At 35.0% G+C, this 27935-nt stretch overlaps 1 protein-coding gene across 1 annotated transcript in view; it reads right to left on the minus strand.

Annotated features, from left to right (window-relative positions):
* Positions 1-27935, minus strand: part of ATR (ATR serine/threonine kinase) — a 125870-nt gene that overhangs the window by 80814 nt on the left and 17121 nt on the right. Inside the window, exons 4-20 of the mRNA XM_044669455.1 lie at positions 25406-26283; positions 24068-24261; positions 23230-23421; positions 18703-18905; positions 17886-18038; positions 17502-17700; positions 17006-17268; positions 15691-15881; positions 15496-15596; positions 14372-14543; positions 13750-13920; positions 11401-11595; positions 7800-7985; positions 6226-6318; positions 3726-3856; positions 3401-3544; positions 1535-1628 (exon numbers count right to left, since the gene is read on the minus strand). Of these exons, the coding sequence (XP_044525390.1) occupies positions 1535-1628; positions 3401-3544; positions 3726-3856; positions 6226-6318; positions 7800-7985; positions 11401-11595; positions 13750-13920; positions 14372-14543; positions 15496-15596; positions 15691-15881; positions 17006-17268; positions 17502-17700; positions 17886-18038; positions 18703-18905; positions 23230-23421; positions 24068-24261; positions 25406-26283 (3560 nt within the window). The remainder of the gene's footprint in view (positions 1-1534; positions 1629-3400; positions 3545-3725; positions 3857-6225; positions 6319-7799; positions 7986-11400; positions 11596-13749; positions 13921-14371; positions 14544-15495; positions 15597-15690; positions 15882-17005; positions 17269-17501; positions 17701-17885; positions 18039-18702; positions 18906-23229; positions 23422-24067; positions 24262-25405; positions 26284-27935) is intronic.

Genomic DNA, 27935 nt, shown 5'->3' on the forward strand with positions numbered 1-27935 from the left:
TATCCCGCCCCAATTTCTCTGCTGATTTCTAATTTCCATCTCCAACTACTTTTCAGACATTTCAAACAGGATCTTCAGAAAACATTTAAAACTCAACATATCTAAAATGGAACTCATCTAACCCCCTAAGTTCCCCTGCCAACTTCCTTATTACGTAAAGGGCAATACCACCCTCCCAGTCTCTCAAGCTTGAAACCTAAGTGCCATCCTTGACTCCTCATTATTTCTCAGTGCCCCATCCCAACCCTCCACCTCCCCATCCAAGATTTCACCTTGGTGACACTAGACTGGCTGTCTCACAAACAAGATACTCCATCTCTAGGCTCCATTCATTTTCTCTGGAAAGCTCTTCTTCCTCTGCAGATTAATGACCTCTCTGGCTTCCTTTAAGTTTCAACTAAAATCCTCTCTCTTCTATAGCCATTCCCAGACCCTCTTTAATCTAGTGCCTTTGCTCTGGCAATCATTTTTTATTTATCCTGTATTTACCTTGTTTGTACATATTTACTTATTGTCTTCCCTATCAGCATGAGAGCTACTTGAGGGCAGGGACCATTTTTTACTTTTTCTATCTCAAGCACTTAGCACATTGGCTAGCACAAAGAAGGCACTTAATTTTTTTACTGACTGACAGACTACCATGCCAAAGGAGCCCACATTCAAAAAAAAGGTTAAGAACTACTGAATAGTGGCATCGAGGTGGCTCAGTGAATTGAGAGCCAGTCCTAGAGACAAGAGGTCCTAGGTTCAAATTTGGCCTCGGACACTTCCTAGCTGTGTGACCCTGGGCAAATCACTTAACCCCCATTGCCTAGCCCTTAATGCTCTTCTGCCTGGCAACCAGTACTCAGTATTGATTGTAAGATGGAAGGTAAGGATTAAAACAACAACAACAAAAAGAACTACTGAATAGTCCCTCTTCTAACTCTATATTCTATGATCCTAAATATTTATATAAAAGTTCCCTTATTTAGAGAGTTTAAGCAAAGGGTATTTTGCATTTATGAACAATCAGAAGAGGTAGTATATAATTTCTGTGACTCGAGGAAACAGAAATAAAGGATGAAAGAGAAGGCTAGTCTAATCAGTGATGATTCTGCGATAAGAGAATTTGGGTGACAAGAAGGAGCTACATCCTCTCAAAAGAAATAGGGAAGTTCTAAGTGGTGGCATCTTTAGGAGGAAGATCCTGATTACACATTTGGCCTGAGGTAGAGTGAAAACAGGGTGTGTCACAGATGTAGTAAAGAATTGTGAAAGGATTTTTTCCCCCTTTGTCTATTTTGAGTTAACCAATCAAGAACTAAAAGTATCCCTACTTAAAACTTAAGTTAAAAAAGTTTTTTTCAGAGTGGAGGGAGAAATCTAATTTACTCCTTTAAGCCTAAATTCAGCAATTTCCCCACATGTATAAGATATAACAGATGAACTTAAAAAGAAAATATATATGTACTTCTAAATTTAACTCTACTAATAAGCTAAAAAATTTAAATAGTTTTGTACTCTCTTAAGGTCAAAAATGGAAGACAAATACCTTCCTGTATTCTTGGAGGATTGTTTTTATCTTTTCCAGTTCTGGATGATCAGGTAGAAAATATATTTCATGGAGAAAGTCTTGCACAGCATCCCTAAAAGTTTATTGGAAGAAAATGAGTGAATTGCAAATTCTTAAAACACTACACTTTGGGCTCAAAGTTGTGGATACCTTAGTACTTGCTTAAACTTCTGTAATAATTTGTTTCACTAATTCATATTGGCATTAGACCTGAAAAGGCTAAATTAGTGAGGTTTTTCTCATATTTTGGTTTGGCTGAATATTAGTTAAGGTCATTCAAATGTGTATTTTTTCCAAGTTTGGCTGCTTAGCCAAATATACAATTTTAATTAAGAATATCTCACAATTTTGGTTAAAAGTGTTATTTTATAATTTTCTGGTATAAATGAAAAAGTTAGCTTGCTTTTTAAAATATAGACCATATTTACTCTTATTCCTTGTATTATTCTTCATGTCTCTGCAAGTCATTGAAAATTCAAGGATACAAATACAGTGAAAATTCAAATAAAACAATAATTACTTTAAATGTTCTAATTCAATGAATAGATAATAATAATATGTGATAAACATGACATCAACCATCAACAGCTGGTCCTCTTATATCTCAATTAACTCTCCTGGATACATGAGAAAATATCTCTTTGAAGAAATATACCCATTCATTTATTAATTCAAATATTTAAAAGCTAATGTTTACAGCACATGAGTAGGAAATGAATTTGATACAGAACAGTACAAGAGAAGGTGATACCTGTCCACCAACCTAACAGGAAAAGAATGGAACTCTCTAAAATATATATTCTAAGGCAATATTTGATGTGCCACTGAAGTGGTACAAAATAAGTGCTCTGCCAGTACTCACTTTGAAGAGTTATGATCAAACATGAAGGCATGTCCAGGGAACTGCCACCTGAAGGACAAAGGACTCTCATAGGCAAAGACCAGAAGGGAGGGAGGAGTCATTTTGGGTGGATGTACTGCCATGAATGAAGGGATGGAGGCAAGAAAGTTCAACACTGTTTTAAACAAACCAGATGGGCTGAAAAGCAGGATTAGTATTAAAGAGGCGTGAGATAAGGCTGAAAAGGTAAATTGGTACCAGAGAGTAAAGGAGATCTTTAATCTCAGGTCACAGCCTCTGAATTTTTTAGAAGATGGCAAAAAGGAGTAACTGAAGTAGTTTAGTTTTATTTCTTTAATTTTAAATTTGATATATTTTGTTTTTATACAACAAAAACTTTAAAAGAAATAGAAAGTGTACTCCTCTAGAAGAGTAATTATTAATGGAATGGAGAGACACTTGAAAAGGATCAGGACAATCAGAGATGAGTTTTAAGGAGATAACCTGGTGGCTACCTGTAGGATTAGAAAATAGGGGCAGTAGTTAAAAGACTAGTATAAATGTTTAAGTGTTAGGGAGGACAAGAACTTAACAGAGATGGTGTTTCTCCAAGTAGATAAACACTCTCACACACATCCAATCTTGGTTTTTTCACTAAGAGGAAGGTAAACTTCAGTTTAGGTTAAGTTTTACTAGGAAAACAAATGTTTTATTAGTAAAGTCCAAATGAAAATTTTATTGCAAATTTTAAAAACAGCTTTATCAGTAGTTAAGGACACTGAGAATTAAAAATGAAGCTATATTTTTTACTGGCAGCAACTTAACAAGTATTTATTAAGTTTTACTATTTGCTAGGCATTGGGATTAAGTGCTGGGAATAAAATATAAGTAAACCTTAAAATCGAGTCCTTATTTTTAATATGGCTCCTTTTAACCAATCTTGAAGTTGAAAAATGAAACATTATTAATTTTCATAATCATCACTTCGGTTACAGTGAAAATACCTGTTATCAACTATGAGGAAGTGGAAGACAGCAGCAGTTTCTTTTGGCTGGATAGGTATGAGAGGTAGCAAAGCTACTATCACATGACTGAGAAGGGAGCCTAGGTAAGCGTGGTCCAAGCAACGAACAAAACAGTCCCAAGCTCTACATGAGAAAGAAACAAAAAGTTAGCTCTTTGTTTTCCCCTTTATAATAAAATAAGCTTTTTAGTCTTCACTTCGGGCATTTTAAGTTTAGATATATTACTCCTTAAAGGTCCAAGTATTCCATACTTACATAGCTAGGAAATATAAGAGTGCAGATTTAAGAAAATTTGTTCATTTACCTGCAGCATAATTCTGGAAAATCATCTTTAAATCGGAGTCCAGTTCTCAATGTGGTCATCATCTTTACTCTCACAGAACTGATATGTTTGGGCCCCATTAGTTTCATTAATGACATCAAACTGTTCAAGGCCTGAAAGGAAAGAAATATGTTTTCTTATATGAAGACTACAGATAAGATGGCTTGAACAGATAAGACCTCAGGGCAAATATTCCTCATCCAAATGCCATGACAGCATTCATTCTCAGATAAAATCACCTAAAAAACAAATGAACAATCAATCTTCTTAAACAGACTGTCAGAACCTAAGAAATATAACCACTGTTAAGTGGGGTTAAAGTCATAATTTATTTATCTAGCTCCAAATGGTAAAGAAGTAGCTCCCTGGGACTTAAGTAAGGGCCACAGTTCTCTTCCCTGATAGCAACTTCAAAAGGTTGTAACCTTAAAACAATCTGCTTTTCCTATAAGAGGTAAAATGCCATATTAGTTTCACTTGGAAGATTTCCAAATAGGCCATTCTTACATATTTCAATGAGAGTATAACACAGTAGTGATGCTAATGAAAGAGAAGTTACTATGAGCTCAAATTAACTAACTATAACTAGTACAAAGCAGGTAAGTTTTAGAATTTTTAGAGGCATTTAAATTTTGGGATATTTTTTTCTTTAATAAATAAATTTTCCTTGGCCCATTAAGACTACTACAGCAATGGGAGTAAACGCTGACACAAAAGCCTCTACTCAAAAGTTTGAACTAATGATCTTAAGGGAACTGACTGTAAGGGAGGCAAGTTAACAGAAAAGGAAATTTTATCTCTATTTGAAATTTGACTCCCAAATAGATTCTGCAGTAATCAATTATGATATTGCACATCTTGAAACTCACTCATGTTGAAAATATTCAGTAACAAATTTCTAAGAATCAAGTGAAAAGTTTACAACTCCACTATTCCTCCAATGAAACATTTTAGGGAAAATACTAATATTTATTATATAAACCAATAGTTATCAACTGCAGAAGAGAAAGTATTAATTTCTTACTTTCAAAATTGGATTTAAATTATATATACTTTGTAAGCAGTAGTTTCTAATGTTTTTATTGTATACAACTTTATGATAAAATTTCCAAATAGCATTAGTAATAAATCCAGGAAAGAAGCAGAATACCAAACAAATATTATTTTTCCTGTAGAGAACTTGCCACTACCATGAGGCATTTTATCTTTTGGATCATCTTTTAATTAGTTCTAAACAAGAAATATTCCATCTTCTAACTCCAAGACCCATTATAAGACAATATCACTGGCCACATATTTATCATTTGTGAACATCTTGTTCCTACCTAGAAAATACAAGGTTAAATCTTTTCTCAGCACCTTGAACCTTCTACATATCAATCACTATACAGTCTAGACAAAGAATGTACTTTGAAATAATTCTAAAATTGTCTTGAATTCAAAACTATTTTCTTTTATGTTTAGGAGCTTCAAATAAAAACAAATAGATTTCGATAAAGAAAGGGTGAAGACTGCACTATTTGAGCAAGAATACAGTACTGTTATTTAGCATTCTGATAGTTCCCTTTATTATTTCATTATCAGCTTTTATCAATAATTCCATAATACTATATAGGCTTAGGGCATGTCTCATTTTGAATATAATAAAATCTGGATAAGCAAAAAAAAAAAATCAGTGATTGGCAAACTACAGCCCACGGGCCAGATGTGGCCTCCTGAAATGTTCTATCTGGCTGCAGGACATTATTCCTAATCTGACGAATACAATGAGTAGGATATAATACAATGAAACTTCTAAAGAGTTGCCTTAGAAACAGACTGACAGATGAGCATTTCCTTTCCTTTGGCCCCCTCTTTAAAAGGTTTGCCCATCACTGCTTTAGATCATTCAGAGATAAAGGTAAAACTAGAATCCATTGTTTGGGTCAATTAACCATTTGCTTCTATTTCTGCCAAAACCAAAAATGTATTTTCCCTCCTTGGAAACCAGCTAACCTCTAAGATAAGGACATCTAGAATCTAGCAAGTCCTTTTATTAACTTGGTCCTTATCCTATCATAGCTGTATATTTCTCTCTATCTTGCATTTCCTTCAATGCAATCAGATCTTGCACTGCCAAAGTATGTCCCCCATATATTTTCAAGCACTTTTATAAGGCAACACTACCTTTGCAGTAGGCTCACAAATGGGGAGTCATCTTGAATTCAGGTCTTCCTAACTACTGGCCCAACATCTACTATGACCTAGCTGCCCCATTTTCATCCACTTAGCCTTGAGCTATTTAATTAATAACTTATCTCTATTAATATTACATTTAGAACTCTAAAACAGGTAGTGGTGTATTTATTTCATCCCTTTATTAAAAGGACCTAGAAGTAAGGAATGTAAGTAAGGAAGTGTAAGAAGGAAATAAGGAAATTCTCTATATTATACATGAAACAATATAATACTTCAGCAACTCAAACAGTAAGAGTACACCTACCATTTTCTTATCCTCAAGGCCAACACTGGAACTTAATAACTGCATGTTAAAAAAAGCCAAAATGCCCAGAAGCTTAGGTTGTAGATAATCAGCCTAAGAACAAAATATAAAAAGTTGATATTTGATTATTTGTATATAGACTGAAAAGCATCATAAATCAAAAATAGTTCAGTTAGTTCAATAAATTAATTACTTATATTTTGCCTGACTGAATTATTTTACTTATTTGGTCATAATTGATTTATTTCCCTCAATGGTGGTTGTAAAATACTTGCTTTGGGAGAAATCTGTAAGCATTAATCCATATCCCCAAAATTTCTCTCCAAACCACTCCATAAAAAGAGAAAATTTTTCCTTTTCATTATTTCAACAGGAGACAAGAGCAGGAATGTGAGATACTGAAGGTTAGCAATGCAGAGGAACCAGGCTGCTGCTTGAATTTTGGTATAGATTAAGCTGCTTCTCCAGATTAGAGATACTGTCAAGAGTGACTGTCTTAAGATAAGAGATAGACAAATCTACATCCTTCTTCAGAAAGACTCTAATGAGAAGGTGGCAGAGAGGCTCTCCTGTCTTCCAAGCCTTGAAAGACATCTAGTCTATGTCACAAAGATTTAAAAGGATAATCAAACTACTATAAAATGAACAATTTCTACTATGTGTGCTCATGTTTATTTTTATCAATGCAAAGAAATGTGTCATGGATGACACTAACATCAGAATCTACTTACTTTTAAAATATTCACTACTTCCAACTCTCCAATCATAAAAATTTACTTATAAATTTGGAAAACTTGTGTGGAAATTTGTTATTAAATGTAATTGGTAAAAAATATATATGTATGTGCATATATGTATATATATGTGTGTGTATATACATTTACATGTATATATTTTAGATAGGAAAAAAATTTCCTCCTTTACATTAAATAATTCTTGGCATGAAACAAAAAAATTTAAGATGGTTTGAATATTACTTCAGATAAGGAAATACAGAACTCACTATTTATTATATTCTATAGATATAGAGGTGAAAACTTAGACAATCATAAAAGGTTATGGAATAATGATTTAGGGACTCTAGGGGGAAAAAAGTGGGTTGGCAAACCTAACTAACCTAATTTCAAATATGTCATTTAAATCTACTTGGGCTTTTTTTGGGCTGTGTTCTAGCCTATTTTAATCTTTTTAATTTAAAATTTTTTACTAAAATTTTATGAGTTTTACTAAATTTAATTTACTTAAAATTTTTTTAATTTAATCTTACTAAAAAATAATACCTGTTATTTATATTTTATAGATTATGAAAGAGTATCAGGTTAAATAATTTGTCCAAAGTACACAGTGTTAGCAACATATTTCAAATCTACAACCTCCTAAGTTTATATACCATGCTAGAATAACTGTTTAAAATATTCAGAGCAGAATTCAAATGATTAAGGATTTAAAAATTGGAAATATAACTCTATGAGAATTTAAAAGCACTTTTTGAACCTGAAAAAGTTACCTTAAAAAAAAAAAAAGATGGGAACTATGGCAAGGCCAGAAATCTGTGAAAAAAAATATATTATTACCATTAGTTCTGGTGATGTAATATCTTTTGGGCCCTGATATGGATCCTCACTGGAAGCAAAGGAAGCCAGTATTGACAAACCATTGAAAACCTGTTGATAGTGTTCTCCAATGCGCAATAAAAGCTCATTATGTAATCCTTGGAAATCTTGTCTCAGCAAGCTACCCAATTCAATCTCTGTTTCATTCTAAACACAGAAAAAAAAATTCCTAAATGTTAACTTCTTACAATAGGGATCTACTTTCATGTCAATAGTGCTAGAAAGACTCATTTTTAGGAGGCTATTAATAAACCAGGTGATTGGAATTATTAGTGGTGCATTTAAGGAAAAGATTTTTTAAATTATGAAAATATTTCAATAATTCTCTTGTTTTCTTCCCTTTTCCAGTCTTCTAGTCTAGGATAAAGATATTAAAGAAAAGGTGACCTTTTGTTTCAGAGGTTTAACCTGAGCTCAAGTTTAAACTTACTAGTTTTCTGAAAAGATCTACAATATGACAATTCATCACTCATAGGAATATACCACATCAGGCTAAGACAACAAGAGCCCAGACCCAGATTGGTAGCTTAAGCTAAGTTACAGTTAGTTGAGTGAGAGGATGAAGAGAGGTACAAAAAGCAGTCTGCAAGATAGATAAATGAATGGATATATTTTTCTCTCTGGGTTACCATGATACTAGTCTGTCCTGGCTCTCTTCCTACTAGCCAGATTCAGTTTTCTCAGTCTCCTTTACAGGATCATCATTGATATTCTTCCCTGCTTTCTCTCACCCCCACACCTCCTTAAAGGATATACCCAGAGTGCCATCCTAGACTCCTTTTTTCTTTCTTTGAACTTTTAAAAATGATCTTATCAGTTACCAAAGATTCAACTCTTATTTCTAAGATCAACTCCCAAATCTAAAGATCCAGCCCTGAGATCTTACCTGAACTCTAATCCCCATCTCTAATTGCTTTCTAGCCATCTTAACATGGATGTTTCATAGACATATCAAACTTAATATGTCCAAAGGGAACTCTATCTTTTTTCTAAGTTCAATCTTCCTCCCATTTTCCTTACTTTTGGCAAGTAGAACACTATTTTCCCAGTCACCCAATCAGTTTTAAGTCCTACGGAGATTCTATTTCTAAAACACCTTCTTTCTACCTATATTACAACTTCCTTAACTAAGGTCTCCATTCCCTCCCACCTGGTCTGTTCTAATTGCTTCTGAATTAGCCTCCTTGTTTCAATCTCTCCTCTTTCCAAACCAACCTTTCCACAATTGGCAAAAAAAGTTCTTAAAATGAAGGTCTAGACTACTGGGTTAAGATGGCTGCAGAGTAGTTGCAGAACTTTTACCCCCCCCACCACCAACCTGTATGACACCTCAAAAGAACAAAAAGGCCAAGTTCAGATGAACAAAGGGACTCCACAATAGGGTGCAGCATCAAAGGTATGTGGGATTTGGGCATTTCCACACTATAAGGGGGTAAATTAGCTCCCACAAAACCCGAGCAGATCAAACCCTCCCTCACCCCACCTACGGGGCAGGATTCATAGCCAGTGCCCTAGAATTAAAGCAGAGGGGAACAACCTCTAAGTTCTTGGCAGCAGATCAAGAGCACCCCTGAGAGCAGCTAGACCTGAAACCACAGGAGGCTGAAGAGTGAGCACCTTGGGCACGGAGAGGGGAGGGGGGCTGGGGCTGTATACAGCAGAAACCACACAGACTCAAAAAGTAGCCTCAGGCAAAAACATCACCTTGGCTCCATACGCAGAGAGTTTGCCCTCTTCACCCAGACTTCTGATGGAACCAAGAAACAGCAGAGTAATGGCTAGCAAGGCTCAGGAAAAACCAACCAATAAAAAAGCAAGAAAAATTCACTAACTAGATAATTTTTACATGGAAAAAAATCCAGACCACAGAACAGACATCAGAGGAGGAAAAGGAAAGATTTTAAAATCAAGCAAGAGTTAGAGAAAATTACAAAATGTAAAATAATTTTGATTACATTAAAATTAAACAGTTTTCATACAAACAAAACTAATGCAACCAAAATTAGAAGGGAATCAACAATTGGGAAAAAATCTTTGTAACAAAAAACTCTGACAAAGGTCTAATTATTCAAATTTATAAGGAGCTAAATCAATTGTACAAAAAATCAAGCCATTCCCCAATTGATAAATGGGCAAGGGACATGAATAGGCAATTTTCAGATAAAGAAATCAAAACTATCAATAAGCACATGAAAGTGTTCTAAATCTCTTATAATTAGAGAAATGTAAATCAAAACAACTCTGAGGTATCACCTCACACCTAGCAGATTGGCTAAAATGACAGCAAAGGAAAGTAATAAATGTTGGAGGGGATGTGGCAAAATTGGGACACTGATGCATTGCTGGCAGAGTTGTGAACTGATCCATTATGGATGGCAATTTGGAACTATGCTCAAAGGGCTTTAAAAGACTATCTGCCTTTTGATCCTGCCATAGCACTGCTTGGTTTGTACTCCAAAGAGATAATAAGAAAAAGACTTGTACAAAAATATTTATAGCTACGCTCTTTGTGGTGGCAAAAAATTGGAAAATGAGGGAATGTCCTTTGATTGGGGAATGGCTGAACAAATTATGGTATCTGTTGGTGATGGAATACTATTGTGCTCAAAGGAATAAAGAACTGGAGGAATTCCATGTGAACTGGAAAGACCTCCAGGAATTGATGCAGAGTGAAAGGAGCAGATCCAGGAGATCATTGTACACAGAGACTGATACACTGTGGTACAATCGAACATAATAGACTTCTCTACTAACAGCAATGCAAGGATTCAGAGCAAGGCTGAGGGACTTATGAGAAAGAAAACTAGCCACATTCAGAGGAAGAACTGTGGGAGGAGAAACACAGAGGAAAAACAACTGCTTGAACACATGGGCTGATGGGGATATTATTAGGGATGAAGACATTAAATTATAACTCTAGTCCAACTATCAATAATATGGAATTAGGTCTTGATCAATGATATATGTAAAACCCAGTGGAATTGTGTGTTGGCTAAGTTTGGGGAAGAGGGAAAGAACATGAAACATGTAACTATGGGAAAATATTCAAAATTAAAAATTTAAATGAAAAAAAAAATGAAGGTCTAGTCATATTACTCCTCTCTACAAATTAGAGTAACTCCCCATCGTTTTTTAGATAAAATACAAATTCTTCTGTCTAGCATTTAAAATGCTTCAAAATCTGGCTCATCTACCTTTCCAGGAAGATTACACATTACAGAATAAAAGCAAAGATGTACCCAGTACCATTTTAGTTGGGGTCTTTTCCTAGCAGCTACATTTTGTTTCTCTCTGTCCCCTAACCCAAAAGGTCTCTAATATTGTTTGTTTGTTTTAAAAACCCTTACCTTCCATCTTAGAATCAATACTGTGTATTGGTTCCAAGGCAGAAGAGTAGTAAGGACTAGCAAGGTGGGTTAAGTATCTTGCCCAGTGTCTGAGGCCAGATTTAAATGCAGGACCTTCCATCTCCTGGCCTGGCTCTCTAACCACTTGAGCAACCTAGTTGCTCCCTCTAATACTGTTTTAATAACTTTGAAATATCTGGCAAATATAAAATTACCTGTAGGTAATGAAGTGCACGTTCCAATTCATCTTTGGAGCAAGAACAGACCAAGTGGGAAAAGATGTATTTGAAGTTATTGATTAATATCTCTCTACGATTTACATTTAGTTGTTTTCCTATTGTTCGAATGAGGGCAGAGGCTGCTGGACTTGCTTTGGCAGCAAGGTCAGGTAATAAAACTTGCAATGTTCTCTGAATAAAAAAATTAAAAAGTACATTGATTTAAGTGGTAGAATTTCATGATGTTATATATGCTAAAGCATTCTGTATTGACCTAAATTCCTAAGTTATGTTCAAATTGAGTCTGAAATGTTGAAACATCAGGAGGGGATGTCCAAGAGGCAATGTAGGATTAGAGTTCAAGATATTATCTACTCTAGGGGTCTTTGCCTCTATGTACCAATTCTTTTATTTTCTTCTGACTCAATCTCACTCCTCATAGAAAATGTTTGAAGCCTTTTCTTCTCTCAAGTTACCTGCATACTTTCAACTTATATTTGGAAATGGAAAATGTATAGACAAATAATTAAAAAGACTTTACTTTTCCCCCCACACACAATTTTCTTTTATTATTATTAATTCTTAAACCCTTACCTTCTGTCCTAGTAACAATCCTAAAACAAGGGCAAGGGCTAGGCAAAGAGGGTTAATGACTTGCCCAGGGTCACACATTTAGGAACTGTCTGAGGTCAGATTTGAACCCAGGTCCTTCTAAATCCAGGATAAGTGCTCTATCCACTGTGCCACCCAGTTGCCCCTTACACAATTATTTTAGACTATGAAAAATTAACTTACCAAACTATGATTTACAATAATGGTTCCATAATTTCTAATAAGAGTTATAATTTCAGACTATGGCACATATACTGGAGGGAGCTGCTCTACTCCCCGCCTCTACCACACCTGAGAACATTTCTTACATGCTCCACTCCGCTGCCCAGCAGCCCAATGGAAGGGCTTCCTCCCTCCCACCTCTGGAGTAAGGAAGCTGCTCATGGGAAGCCTGAGGGCAATTTGGACACTTAGTCTCTCAAAGGTTTGTCATCACTGCTTTAATCTAACTGAATAACTTTTATACTGCTATCCCTCTTGACAAGGATGTGGAATGGGATAATCTGGTCAGAGAAAAAGCTATGAAAGCATCCTAAAGCCTCTCTTAAGGCAGATAGTACAAAATCCATTAGGATGGCACCTTTGTTTGAGGTCTTCGGGGATCTCATCTGAATGAGAAACTTTAAAATCTTTCTTTAAGGGGGCAGCTGGGTTGCTCAGTGGATTGAGAGCTAAGCCTAGAGGCGGGAGGTCCTAGGTTCAAATCCAGCCTCAGACACTTCCCAGCTGTGTGACCCTGGGCAAGTCACTTGACCCCCATTGCCCACCCTTACCACTCTTCCACCAAGGAACCAATACACAGAAGTTAAGGGTTAAAAAAAAAATCTTTCTTTAACTATCAATTCCCCCAAAAATGTCTTATGCTGGAATCTCTGATCTCATTATCAGAATTCAAATTAGTTCTTATATTCATTTATTCAGTCAGGGCACATCATCTAGCCTCTTTGTACCTCAGTTTCCCCACCTATAAAATGAAAGAGTTGGATGCCTATGTTTTTATGATCTTACTGTGGAAGGTTGCCTTTTTGTTTAGGAATACCATAAATTCTAATTAGAAATGGCTTAGATTTGAGTCATTTCAACCCTTAAATTGTATATTTGTTTTTATAAGAATGTTTCTTGTCACATTATACAGATAGTAAACTCCTTGAAGATAGGAAATATGCATACCACTCCATCATATTACAGTGCTAAGCACTAACAAACATTTACGAGAGAAGAATAATAGTTATAACGATGATGGTGGTGGTAGCTGAGCATTTATGCAGCCCTTACTCAGTGCTAGGCACTGTACTAAGTAGGTACTTTACACATATCAGTTTTTTACCCTCACAGCTCTAGGTGGTAGGTGATGATATCTTTATTTTATAGCTGAGAAAACTGAGGCAGTTTAAGTTACTTGCTCAACGTCACACAGCGAGTAAAGTGTCTAAAGCTGAATCGGAATTCAAGCCCTGAATGTCCTCGATGCCAAGCCTACTCAGTGGTTGAATGCTGCAGTGGAAAGCCATAGGAAGACTGACAATTCAGCTTATATTCCCAGGATAATATGAATTATGGCTTCTTAATATTCTTTACTTGCCTAGATCAAAGTTACAAATTTAGAATTCTAAATTCTTAAGGATATAGACATATACAACTAGTTTAAAAACAACAAAGCAAAACAAAAGAAAAAGGAAATAAGCAATAGAACAAAAATAGTCAATTAAAAATAAAACACATTTTGTAACTTACAGTAAGGAATAGATTACTATCAGTAAAATCAAAAACATTGGAAATTTCAGATAAGATATTTCGTGTCATTTCTTGCTGCCGAGTAACATCTTGCTTTCTCATCTCAGTATTCTGACATGGAGTGTTGGGGAGTGCTGTCTTCTGGCTGGAATGAAGAGATTCCACCAGGAACTAGAACATAAATAACAAATATCAATTTCTATCACTAGAAGAAAAATTTCTATCACAGAAAAAAGCCCCATAATGTTGAAAAGCATGAACTCTTGGACTTGAATTGATTCAATAAAATAAGCAAGCCATAACTAATTTTTTGCCCACTGAAAACCACATAAGGCAAAAGCCTTATCTAAGAGATAAAGAACAAGGTTGCTCATGTGGCAGAGAAAGTAAGGCAAGATGGATAACACATTCATTCGCCATGAGTATGAATTAATGTACATTGAAGTATATGCAGGTACTTATATGTGGGTATCTTTATAGCTACTGCAATAGAAACTGGCAATATTTTAGCCCTAATGGAATTCCCCTATTAGGAAAATAAGCCACACTCACGCCATACACTGCCACTCATGTGCTTCTTGCAGATGTAACAGAGCAGTGTTGCTCCTCTGTAGTCTCTTACCTGGCAGATAGGCTTCTTGTACTGGCTGAAAAAGGTTTGTAGTTTAACACATTTGGCTGCAGCTAGAGCTCTGATTTCTGTGTAAGCTGCTCCAGAAATAGATGGTGATTTGGATAACAAACAGTGCAACAGGTGCAAGAGTGCAAAAGGCACCAAATCCCCTTTTGCTGCCCTTAAAAGATGAAAGGTTTTATTAGTGTCTCAAATTTTAGAAATGTAGAGTTTCCTCCAAATAAACTTGTCTTCCCACAGTTTTCTCAGAAGGGTTTCCACATATAATACAACTAGGAAAAATGAATTCATCAAGTTATAAGTTTATATGTAGTAGTGGACACATTTCCTCTTTTAGAACAAAGGCTTTCCTTATTAGATTATATTTTTCCTGGACTGCATTCACAGAATTCCAGGTTTTTTGTTTATTGTTTTTAAAACCCTTGCCTTCTGTCTTAGAATCAATAACAAATATTGGTTCCAAGGCAAAAGATTGGTCAGGGCTAGGCAACGGGTTAGGTGACTTGCCCAGGGTCACACAGCTAGTAAGTGTCTGAGGCCAGATTTACTCTCATCTCTGGGCCTGGTTCTCAATCCAATGAGCCATCTAGCTGTCCCAAAATTTCAGGTTAATACAATGAAAAGACATGTTTCAGTACATGTAAACCAACCATTCTTTAATTATTTCCCTCCATTAATTCAATGTTAATTATTAGGTGTTAGTTGATGGAAAACAATGCGTAAAGAAATTTTACAGAAGAGCAAGAGAAAGATACTTAAGGTCTGAGATCTTTGTTCTTAAGTGACAGGCAGTAAAGTAGTAAATTCAAATCCTGGCTTTGTCAACTATTATTTGTGTGACTAAAGGCATTATGTCCCTTCACTTCTCAGTTTCCTCATCTATAAAATGGAGCAGTTGTACTAGATGACCTATAGAAACTTCTAGTTCTAAATCTATGATCTCAAGAACCAGAAATACAATAAGGGAGAAAGAACATGGCTACAGAGAAGTATCTTATCTATGACAAGCATTCTATGTTGGCAAACTAGTATCCTGTTATGTTTGATACATAGCAAAGTATCAAGAATTTTGAGGGAAATAAGTAATAACCCAAATATGAGGTCAAATATACCTTCCAATGTCCCCTGTTGTAAGAATCAAGGTATCCTTCAACTCATTATTTCTTGACATTTGAGCATGTGTATATGCTTCCCTCATTCTCAAAACAAAAAGCTGTAACAACAAAAATACACCCAATAACTAATTAAAGATGTTTTTAGAACAAGATTTATAATAAAGAGACAATGTTAAGAAATTAAAAGGGGACCTCTTTTATAAATCCATCTTCAGAGTCCAACGATTCCAATATATATCTGATGTTTCCACTAAAAGCCATTCTCACATCCTTGTCTGGGTCTTCCATTAAATTTAATAAAGTGCCAAGAACTATTTTTACATCTGCTTCTTCTTCCCGAAAATTGAGGTGTTTACAAAGGTGAGAGAGATTATCTATGAATGCTAAAGGGGAAAACATATATAACACCTACTTTACAATTTAAAACTACATAAGGAATATCACGTCAATGTTTCAATAAAAAAGCATTACCACACAAATTTTCAGTTGACTTTTAGTAATAATATGAAAGAATGAAAAAGCCTTTATTATGTTCTTTCTCTGTACCAGCCTTAATATTCCACATTACTACTGCAATAAGGATCTCTCAATCATTGGTTCATCCTGCCAGCTAATTTTCACTTGACTGGACCAGTGTTCAATGGCTCAGTCAGAAAATAAATTACAATAATGAATATAGCCATGCAGCACCTTCCAAAGAGCTTCAAAATCTCACATGGATATATCACAGTAAGGCAAAACTATTTCTAAATCTTCAAAATGTACCTCCTTTGGCATCATAGGGAATAGGATGCTGAACATGGGAGTCACCAAGATCTAAGTTGCAATCCTGCCTCAGACATTTATTAGTTAAGCACCTCTGGGCAGATCACAAACTTTCTCGGCTTTGGTTTCTTCACTTACCTCTACTTCATGGGTTTGTTCCGAGGATCAGAGAAGATCATGACAGAAAGTACTCTATAAACCTTAAAGCAATACAAGCTATTATACTGCTACTTTCAGAGTTCATTTTGTAAATCCAACCTGTAGGCAAGCTAAAAACAAATGACTAGTATATTTGCTGCCCAACTGTGTTTTAACTATGAAGCTTTCTTCAGTTTAATTCAACTCAATGACCTATAAGCCCAACACCTTGGCAAAATGTGACCTTCATTTTCCTCATCTACTGAAGAGAGATAACAGCACTTTACATCATAGCACTACCTCACTGGATTACTGTATCAAACATACTTTTTATACTGTTCTTTATGTTTTACAACATAAGATTATTTTATTTTGAGGAAGTAGTACTTGCATTAACAATACTAGTAAAATAATGATGAATTTAATGATAATAAACATAATGACCTAAAAAGCAGTTTTCTAGTTCTGTGAAATGCAGTTTTAAAACTTTTGCTAAAATTCTCATTTATGTCTCCATTACAATTTTTTTTCAGGCCCAACATGATTCTCATTACTAAATTAAAAGGATAGTTTTTCAAACTAAACAAGACAAACCAATACCTACCCAATTTTACTGGACTAGGTACTTTTTTTTTCAGCAAGAAAAGGATTGGCTTGCAAATAGAAGCTTTCAGTAGAGAAAATGATTGTTCACAATCAGAAGCTACGGTGAGGTTCTTACAGAAAACACCAACATTTCCATCCTCAGAGAGAGGTTCTTTTATAGGACTCTTCCACTCAAATGGGCCACAGAGAGTACAAATTAGTTGTCCAAGTACAGTGGCAAATTCTTTCTTGACAGTACTAAAATCATCTTTGACTTTATCTCTGTTTTTAGGGGAAAAAAAAGTTATCTTTCTGGATATTTAACAATATGTCCTAGTCAGGAATATTAACAAACTCATTTGCCTAAAGATATCAGTCAGGAACAGATTATACTAAAACATGCAAAGATTTTCAAACTAAAGTTGCTATTCACTCTGCATTATCATGAGCAAACATTTATTAAGTACCTTAAAAATATTAAGTTACAGAATCTAAATAAATAAAATAATACATACATGAGAATCTTGGGAACTCTTTTATAAGAATTTTTAGTCCGTTGATGCAACAAGATAGAGAATCCTCTAACACAACTAGCACGAATTATTTCATGGGAGCTTTGCATTGCCCAATAATATACTGCTGTTCTCCATTCAAGATATACATTTCTTGGGAACAAAGTCAGAAGGTATATACACTGTGACTGTGCCTGGGGTGCTGAAAAGATGAAGTTTATTGAACAGTGTTTCTGTATCACCAATTATAAATAGTTGTTGCAAAGTCAATTGACAACATTTATCTAACATAAAGGTAGTATCCTAAAATTAAAATCTAGTATAAACTGTAAAATAAACCTGATATTAAAGATAGCAAAGACAACACAATTTTATCTGTACACTTACTGAAACTATCTGAAATTCTCTGGCTCAGGGTGAGAAGATCAGTGCCAAATATGGTCAACTTTAAAGAAGGATCATCAGAATGGCTATAAATCCAAGGAAGTGATAATATTCCACACATATCTTCCAAAATCTTATCTTCAAATGGAGTTTTTACTGAAAAAACATACACAGTACAATTGAGTTGCATCTCAATATTTATATTTCTTAAAGTTTTTAAATAAAATAAATGTATTGCATAACACATAACACCAAATGGACTTTCGCATATTAATGTAAGCACCACAAGTCTGATATCTTAGTGTTAAAGTGGATATGACAGGTTTCTCAAAGACTGAGCTAATAAAATGAAAGCTCTTATACCAAGCTAGAATGCTTCTAAGTATTAGCCTGCTAAAATGCATGCATGTCATCCAAGAACATTTGAGCTCAGTTCCAAAAGGTTCATCACTTGATTGATGAATTTTCAGACACATCGATTCTTAAAGAAAATCTATCTACCCAAACCAATAAAATCTGAAGTCCTTAAAGTAAAAAGAACCTGTTTTACAAAAAATATACATTGTGAGAAAAGATAAATCAAAATGCTTCACTAACAGAAATATGGGGTTAAGGAACTACCTTTACATATTTATATGGCAGACAATACAGCAAGAAATAAATAGCAAATAAGTAAACCTGAAAACCTAGGAATTTTTGTGGGTTCTAAAGATATGGGAATTTAAAACTTCAGGCACCATTAACTCATTAAGAAAGCCTAATATGTATCGATTCCAGTTTTAAAAGTTTTTCCACTTTGTTACTTATTTCTACAACTTACCATGCATATAAAACAAAGCATCAAATATTTTCAGCACTCTATCAATCACTGGCTCCACATCAGGCTTCTGAACAGATTCTAATAAGTGTCTACATATCTTAAGCACTCTTTTAATAAAATCCAGACACAACCAGGTTATCTGTACATTCAATATTAAGTGTGTTATCTTATGTTTATGGGAAGCGACTTTATAATTAAGGCTGCTGTAAATGAAAAACAAAAAGATATTAGAATAAAATATTGTTTGATGATGTTCAAAACAGTATTCCAATAAAGCCAAAGTAATTATGAATATGTAAGAGGTTCAAAATTATTCTGTACTTAATTCATTCTAATCACAGAGAATCCAGCATAAATATGAAATGTTCTAGTTTTGTTAAGTATAATAATTTTAAACTTAAAGTTTTCTAGGTTTTGATCTTAGGCAGGCCTGCTATTCTGTTCACAGAGCACAATTAGTAGTAATTTCATGTTTAGGAAACAAGATGAATATAGAGTGTGTGAGCGGAGAAAAGTATGTTAAGGAAAAATAATGTGAAATAAGACTGAATTAGTTTGTAGCCAGATGCAAGTGCCCCTAAGTGCATGACTATTAAACTGCCTGTCACTTCTACTATGGGCTCTGAAATATGAGTTTCATAATAAATTTTCTTATGCAGTAAGTTTGTTTCTTCCCAATTCTTCCCAAATTCCGGCACTCACTCAGAACTGGCTCCCTGCTGACATCAATGCATCCTTGGGTCTTTTCCAGGCCTTGATGCACTGCCACTCATATATCCTTAATGCCTGGTAGTGACAAGGGAGTCAGAACATCCCTTCTCACCAATGCCACTTTCAGACTCTTCCTTTACCATCACCTCTCAATGAAGTCAGAACCTGGCTCAGTGTTTCTGTCTACTACAACTTCTGCTTTCATACATGGAGACCTCAACACACATAATAATACACCCTCAAATCCCCTAAATTACCAGTTCCTTAATCTACTCAACTCCAATGGCTTCCAACTGTAAGCCATCTCAGCTACAAAGTGAGATAGTGTTTCCTTGTGTCATTACTATAGCCGTTCTACATTTAAGTTCATGAACTCTCAACTTCCTTTAGATGATCACAATCCTTCATCTTTCCCTATGACTTATGATTCCTGACCTGTTAGGGTTCCTTTCTCACCACAACCTTAATTCCCTCCATCTCTCAGTTCCCTTTCAGACCATCAACCATGTACTATGTATACTCCCCTCCTTTCCCTATCAAGCCCATGGTGATCCAGTTTATCTCTCCACTATCCTCTCTCTGAAATCCCTTATTTATCCCTTTGTCCTATCATGTCTTGCCAACTCCCCAAACCTAGATTGTTTCTACTATTCCCCTCCTTCAAACCTATTCATAGTGTTGCTGAAAGAAAAATCATGAAACTATGATTATCTGCAAACTCATACCTCTAATTGCTTATTAGATACCTTGAACTTACTATACTATAGACATCTTAAACTTAAATTCAAAATGAGTTCTTGAGCTTTCTCCCTAAGCCATACTCTCTTCTCAACTTTCTTATTCATGTGGGGTACACTTGCCAACCTCCCATATACCCTGATTTATCCCCTAGATGTCACCTTTGACTCCTTACTTTTTTTTACCCCCAATATCCAATCTGTTGCCAAGTCCTGTTGATTCTACCTTCTCAATGTCTCTTGTAGATGGCGTCTACTCTCTCTGGCACAAACACTGCCCTAATGGAGCTTCTTGTCACTTCACACCTAAACTGCTGCAAAAATCTTCTGCGTGGCCTGCCTCAAGTCTACATCTACTCTAATTTATCCTCAACTAAAGGACAGTCTAACTCTGGCATTTTCCTATTCAGTACGTGCCAGTGGCTAGTCTTTTGCCTCCAAGATCAATATAAAATTGTTTGGCATTTAAAGCCCCATGTAATCCAGTTCTTTCCTACCATTTCAGTGTTCTTCTACTTTACTCCCCAACTCTACATGTCCTCTACAATCCAGTGACCCTGGGCTCTTTGCTGTTCCTCGATAAGACTCCCACTGGCTTTCCTCCCTTGCCTGGAATTCTCTGCCTCCTCACTTTTAACTCTTGGCTTTCTTTAAGATTCAACTGAAATCCCACTTTTTAAAAGAAGGCATTCCCAGCCCTCTTTAATGTTAGTGCTTTCCCTCTGAGATGCTCTCCAGTTTATCTTGTTTGTACATAGTTGTTTATTAGTTGTCTCCTACTAGACTACAAACTCTTTGAAGGCAGGGACAACTTTTTGCTTTCATTTGCATCTTTAGAAGTTAGCCCAATGCTTGGCACAAAATACTTATTGAATGAGTCTAACATAAACCTGATATATAAATTCAAACTGTGTCTTTACTGTAGCAAGGCAATCCTTTGATCTCTCCTTAAGCCTTCTACAACCCTTCCTTTCCTCATAATCTCAGCTGAGAACCTCACTTCTATTTCACTGGAAAAATTTGAGGCCACTAGCCAAATTTCTCCTTCTCCTTCCTCATTTCACATTATTCAGATATTTTCTCTACCTCCTTTTTTGCCCTACTTCAAATGAAGAGCTGGCCCTTCACCTGGCCAGTCATATTCTCTACATGCACCCTTAATTTTCTATCTCTTTTTTTCTTCTCCAACAAACTGATCCCACTATCATCACCACTCTAATCTCCAATCTCTCCTTAGCTACTGCCTACCACCTAACACGTTCATGTTTCCTCACTTAAAAACCCATGTTCAATGTGGCCAAGTCCACCAGCTTCATATGATTTACCTCCTCCACTTCTCAGCTAGTCTCCTTGAGAAAATCATCCATCTCCTTTCCTCTTACACTTCTATACTTTCTGTAGTCTTGCAGATGACCTTAAACTCAAATTTAATGGCCTCTTCTCTACCCTCATCCTTCCTGATCTTTGAAGCATCTGACAGTGTTGATCACCTTTTAATTTCTGAATGTACTCTCCTTTCTAGATGGTCATAATGCTATTTCCTACTGTTGCTTGTCCTACCTGTATGACTACTCCTTCTCCTTTACTGGTCTCCATCCCAGTCATGACTACTAACTGTATGGTTGTCCTCCAAAGCAATTTCCTGGGCCCTGTTTTCTTTTCTCTATCTACTATCTCAATTGGTGAAAGCTGGGGTGAAGGAGAGGCAAGAATTATGGGTCACTCAGAGCTTTTGAATCTAAGTAATTGGGAAGATGGTAATATCATTAATAGAAACAGGGAAGGTTGAATGAGATTTAAGGGAAAGATAATGAGTTGAGTTTTAGACAGGTTGAGTTTAAGGTAGAGCCCACAAATAGGTAGTAGTCAATATGGGATCAGGATTCATGGGAAAGACAAGGTATGGAAAAATAAATTTAAATTCAATTAAACAATCATTCTTATAGAGGCAAACATTGAACCCAGTAGATCAGATGAGGTAGCAATAGGGAGAAGAGGACACAGAAGAGACCTTTAGGGGCATGCATGTTTAAGGGGCAGGAGGAAGAATAATCAAAGAATATAAGTAGCAGCAGTCATGTAGATTAGAGAAGAACCAAGAAAAAAAAGCAGTATTACAGAAGTCAAGGTCAGATACAGTATCAAGGGAGAGGAAGAGATCAATAGTATCAAAAGCTGCAGAAAGTTAAGAAAGAGGGAGGGCAGTCAGGTGGATAGAATTCCAGGTCTGGAGTCAGGAAGACCTGAGTTCAAATCAGCCTCAGATAGTTGAGTGACTCTGGGAATGTCACTTAATCCTGTTTGCCTATTTCCTTGTATATAAAATGAGCTGGAACAGGAAATGGGAAATCACTTCAGTGTTTCTGCCAAGAATATGCCCCAAAATGAGGTCTCAAAAAGTCAGACACATCTGAAATGAGTGAACAACAAAAAGAACAAGGGGTAGCTAGGTGACACAATGGATAGAGTGCTGGACCTAGAGTCAAGAAGACTCATTTTCTTGAGTTGAAATCTGGTCTCAAGACACTTAACAGTTGTGTAACTCTGGAAAAGTCACTTAACCCCATTTGCCTGTTTCTTCATTTGTAAAATGACCTGGAGAAGGAAATAGCAAACTACTCTAAGATCTTTGTCAAGAAAACCCCAAGTAAGGACATGAAGAGTCAGATACAAATAAAAAAAACAACCAACAAAAATGAATTAACAACAAAAAAACAACAAACGAAGAAAATTTAAAGGAAGTCATTCTATTTAGCAGATGAGATCAATGCTACCTTGAAGAACATAGTAAGAGTAGAACACTATGGCTGGAAGTGCTACTAACTAGCTGTGAAGCTTTGGGCAAATCATTTAACTTCTCTGGGCCTCACTTTTCCCATCTGCAAAAAGATATAGCTAACTCAGTTTTTGTTTTTTATTAACTTCATTTTTTAAAGTAACTTTCAGCTCTAAAATTCAACAACACATAATCAAAAAAGACTTTGTAAACTGCAGATAACCTCAATGAAATGAACAAATTAAGACTCCTAATAAGATCTCTTAAATGCAAAGTAAATTTATCATTTATATTTGTTTTTACCAGTCCGAAATTTGTTGAGAACAGTGAACAGTGCATAGAGCAGTCAACTGCAAGATGACAACAATTCCTTCTAATGTACAAATAATGGGGCCTTCCATATTATTTTGCTCAAGCAGAACGAGAAGAGATTCAGCTTTCTTGATCAGTGTATTCCACAGCATGTTCTTTTCATTCATGTCCACATGCTTAATTCTATAATTAATAACAATTATTTCAGGATACTTTTATTTAGTAGAAACCCAGTTCAAAAAAAAAATTAAACATAAAAATATAAGTGTTTATTACTAAAATATATGCTAAATTACTAGATTTAGAGCAAAAAAATAATTTCTAGTTTAATATTTATCTAAACCAGGGGTCGGCAATGTATGGCTCTTTCTGCAGGAGCCATAAAGTCCATTTTTTTTCAGGCGCTGTTACAGGAGCATGCACTGTGAGCATTGTATGGCTCTCACGAAATTACATTTTTAAAAATGTGGCATTTATGGCTCTCATGGCCAAAAAGGTTGCCGACCCCTGATCTAAATGTTACTTAAATGAAATATTTTATCTGATATTGAATTTTATAAATTACTATTCTACGAAGTAATCTCATTGTTTTAAGTATTTTGAAAAGAAAAATTAAATGGACACTGGGAAGACCTGTACAATCATTGTAAGTATTTGTATACAGATTCATTAATTTCAACTTTATAGTATGTAAGAATGCAAAAGCATCCCTTTAACAAAGTTCTGGCAAAATAAATTGGAAAAATTTAAGTATTTATGAAAAGCAAGTATTTAACTTAAAGTGCTAATTTTATTAACTTACTAAATACAAACAGAATTACAGCCTTACTCTTCTGTCTTTCCTGCCGATTCAGAGAGATGTTTTGATGATAAAGTTAGTCGCTGCCTTTTTTGTGGTATTCCACCACTACAGCTGCTCCATTCATCATTAAAAGGTGTATCTTGCTCATTTTCACACTGAAAGTGCTCAAAGATTTCCATACTTTCAAGTTTTAATGCTGCATAAAGTGAGCCCAACAAGTACTGAGAAAAAAAAAGGTTAAGAAAGTCTATTAGCAACTATGCTTGCACTAATCAAAAATATAAAAGGGAGAGGAAAAAAAAGACTTCAGATACATTACTTAATTCTTAATAAAGTTAACTGTTTTTCAAAGATCTCAAAATCCTAAATTAACCACTTTTATTTCTCTCAGTCTATGATGGTTATTTTCTATGTTAATTTTATTAAAACTATATTCCCTCTCATAATAACTATGCCATCTCTCTTTCTTAAAAATATCATAAAAGATAAATTCTAACAAGGAATTACACAATTGCTTCCATAGGAAAAATACACCTAGGTTTAACAAAATTATCTACAGAATAAAAAATCAAGGTAACATCTATTTAATTATATCTTATTTTTTGCCCAACTCTCAAAGCCAAACATGTTTCTTTGCCATGACACATTGCATAAAAAACATTTTATAAAGTGCTATCCACCGCCAGAGAGAAGTGATGAACTGAGTTCAAATTAAAACATAATTTTTTGCTTTGTTTTATAATTTGGCTAATAAGGAAATATTTTACATGATTTAACATGTATAATTAATACACTGCTTGCCTTCTCAGTGGGTGGGAGAGGAATGAAAGAGAGGAAGAGAATCTGGAAATCAAAATCTAAAAAGAATGTTAAAAGTAGATAAATTAATTTAAAATACTTTATTAATTTATTTACTTATTTACATGTTGGTATAATATCATTTTATCTATCTTAGAATGGCAATTTCCACTTTCTAAGAGGGCTAGGTCTACATAGGTATTTAGAAGCATCCTGCAATGAAACTGATGATTAGAGCATCAAGCCAGCATTTCATTAACAATATTAAAAATTAATTTGTTCTGCACAAATGAATTTTTATATATTAGTCTAAATATACAAAGTCTCCTTCCAAAATTTTATTTTAATCACCAAATTAGTAAACTGATTCCTCTGAAATCACAGTAAAAACATATTATGTACACAGATATTCAGCAGTGAGATAGGCTGCACTTTGGAAAATAGTATCTAGTCATAGTTCTGCATTTGGACTCTTTCTGAAAAATAAACTTATCTCATGAATGATCAAAGTACATACTGCAAACAACACATGTACATGCCCACCAAATAACATTCAAAATTACCCACCTCTCCTTCTACCTGAGCTCCAAGTGTATCCACAAAAACTCTACAAATGCTGCTTACATGGGTCTTCCTGATTTGTAAAGCAGATTCATACCCTGCTGGCACAAATCTAAGGAAATATTGTAGTAAGTGACACAAAGCCAATTTCAGCAATTCTGATTTAAGCCTCAAAAGCACACCTGCTTCAAATAGGAGGCAGAGTCTCTCCAGCAACATACTCAAATACACAGGTTCCATATTTCTATGAGCCTCTGCTTCAAAGGGGAACATCATCTTGATTAATTGTGACAAGGGTTCTTCATAAAGTTTTAGTTGATCTGTATCCATTTCTACAACATTTTTTAGTAATTCAAAAAAGGAATTGAAAAAAGTGTTTGCTAATTGTTCTGGTAGTCCTCCAAGTTCAAAGAGCTTCGTCAAAAGGCAAATTGATAAAGTTTTAACGTTAGGACTGCCATACTTCAGCAGAGAGCAGCCTATTCCCCAAAGTAAAAGTTCCTGTCTTCTAAAAAACACGATGGCAGTAATGTCATTGAGAATTGTTAATAATGCAATTTCAATAAATTCTACATTTTGCATGCTCAATAACTGCAGAGGAGCAGACTGTAAACATCCCATGTGTTTATCTAGATTACTTAAAAATCTGTTCACAATCACTGGCCATTCTATGGCTTGTCCCATTTCATTTCTTTTGTGAAGATAAATCAGATCTTCAAAAAGATATAATAATTCTCTTGTTAGCACCCCAAAAATTGTTGAACTCTTGCTTTTATAAAGAAACAATAATGAGCAGATGACTTCACAAATATTCTTGTGTAACAGATGACAGGATGGAGTTGCAGCAATTCGAAAAAGTCTTGTTGTAATCCAGTGACTGAATTCTTTAAATTAAAAAAAAAAGGGTATTAAGAACAGAAATACATTATACATGCCACAATTATAAATCTATTTGCTAAATTTTTATTAGGTGGCAATGAATGCATAATAGTTTATTAAAAAAAATCTATATTTCCTATGCAGTTAGAGATATAATTAATAAGTCAAACAAATTAGAAAAATGTGGAGTAAAAGAAATTATTTTATATCCACATTTGAAGCACAAAAGATTATAAAGTATATAAACTGTGGTCTAATTTTTATTAATAAAATCCTAACAGCTTACTCTGATTACATTCTTTATTTGTTCCAATCCATCTTTCTCAAACACTCTTGTGCTCCAAAAACTTCATTTTAATGAATAACATACAAACTTAGTTTGATATTCAAGATCTTTTCTAGGATAAGAAGACATACCTGGAATAGGGACTAGTTTAGGCAAAGCTATAGACAGGGAAAATGTCAATGACTGGGAACAGCAAATAATATAGTTTTATTTGATCATAAATATATGAAAGGAAGTAATATAAGAGAAAACCTAAAAGACAGATAGAAGTCATATTGTAGGAATATTTAAATTCCAGCTAAAGACTTTCAACTTTATTCAAGGAACAACAGAACTAATGATTTTTCAGCAAAGAAGTAACAAAACAAAATCTATTCACCAGGAAGGGCAATTTGTGAGTATCAAAGCTGAGGGACCTATAGGAAGGCTACTATAATAGTCTAAAGGGGAAGAAATGAGAGCCTAAACTAGGATTGTGGCAGTTGGGATGCATTTGAGAAGATGAACTTGAGAAATATTTGAAAAACAGAACTAATATGACTGGGCCAACCACTCAATGTATAAGATGAAAGGCAATTTTCAAACCACTGACTTGCAAATGAACCTTTAGAGCACAATCTATTAATAAGTTTATGAATAACATGGCCGTGATGTAGTTATAGAGACAAAACTTACATATATAAAACAGAAATACTGGGCTCTCTTCTGGGTGCTACATTTTACGCAGGGCACTGATGAACTGGAGAGCATCTAGAAAAGGATCAAGAGGTTGGGGAATGGCATGGAGAATATGCTATGTGAGTGTTGGCTCAACAAAGTACAGAGGTTTAACTTAAAGAGAAGACTTACAGGGGATATAATGGTAGTATTCAAGCATAGTTTTTGGTAAATCTTAAATAGCTCTAAGATATTTGGACCAGGTATTTGCAAAGCTCATTTGTGTAAGAAAGATTCAGTCCTGAAGGGCAAATTTAGGAACAACAGGTTGCAGAAGCAGATTAAAACCTGATTGGGGGGGGGGGGGCAGCTGGTTGGCTCAGTGGATTGAGAGCCAGGCCTAGAGATGGGAGGTCCTGGATTCAAATATGGTCTCAGACAGTTCCTAGCTGTGTGACCCTGGGCAAGTCACTTAACCCCCCACTGCCTGATTCTAAGACAGAAGGTAAGGGTTTAAAAAAAAAAACCAAAAACCTGATGGAAAGAAATGATTTACTCCAAAGTAAAATATGCCTCCTCTGAAGAAAGTGGGTTCCATTAAGTCCTCAAGCAAAGTTGTTGGATGGCCACTTATTGGTAAGTTTAAAGATCATTTTTCAAGATGTTGTAGAGAATTCTGTTCAGATAAAGGTTAAATCAGAAGTTATCTGATGC

Source organism: Gracilinanus agilis, chromosome 3 (assembly GCF_016433145.1).
Source record: "Gracilinanus agilis isolate LMUSP501 chromosome 3, AgileGrace, whole genome shotgun sequence".
Lineage (NCBI taxonomy): Eukaryota > Metazoa > Chordata > Mammalia > Didelphimorphia > Didelphidae > Gracilinanus > Gracilinanus agilis.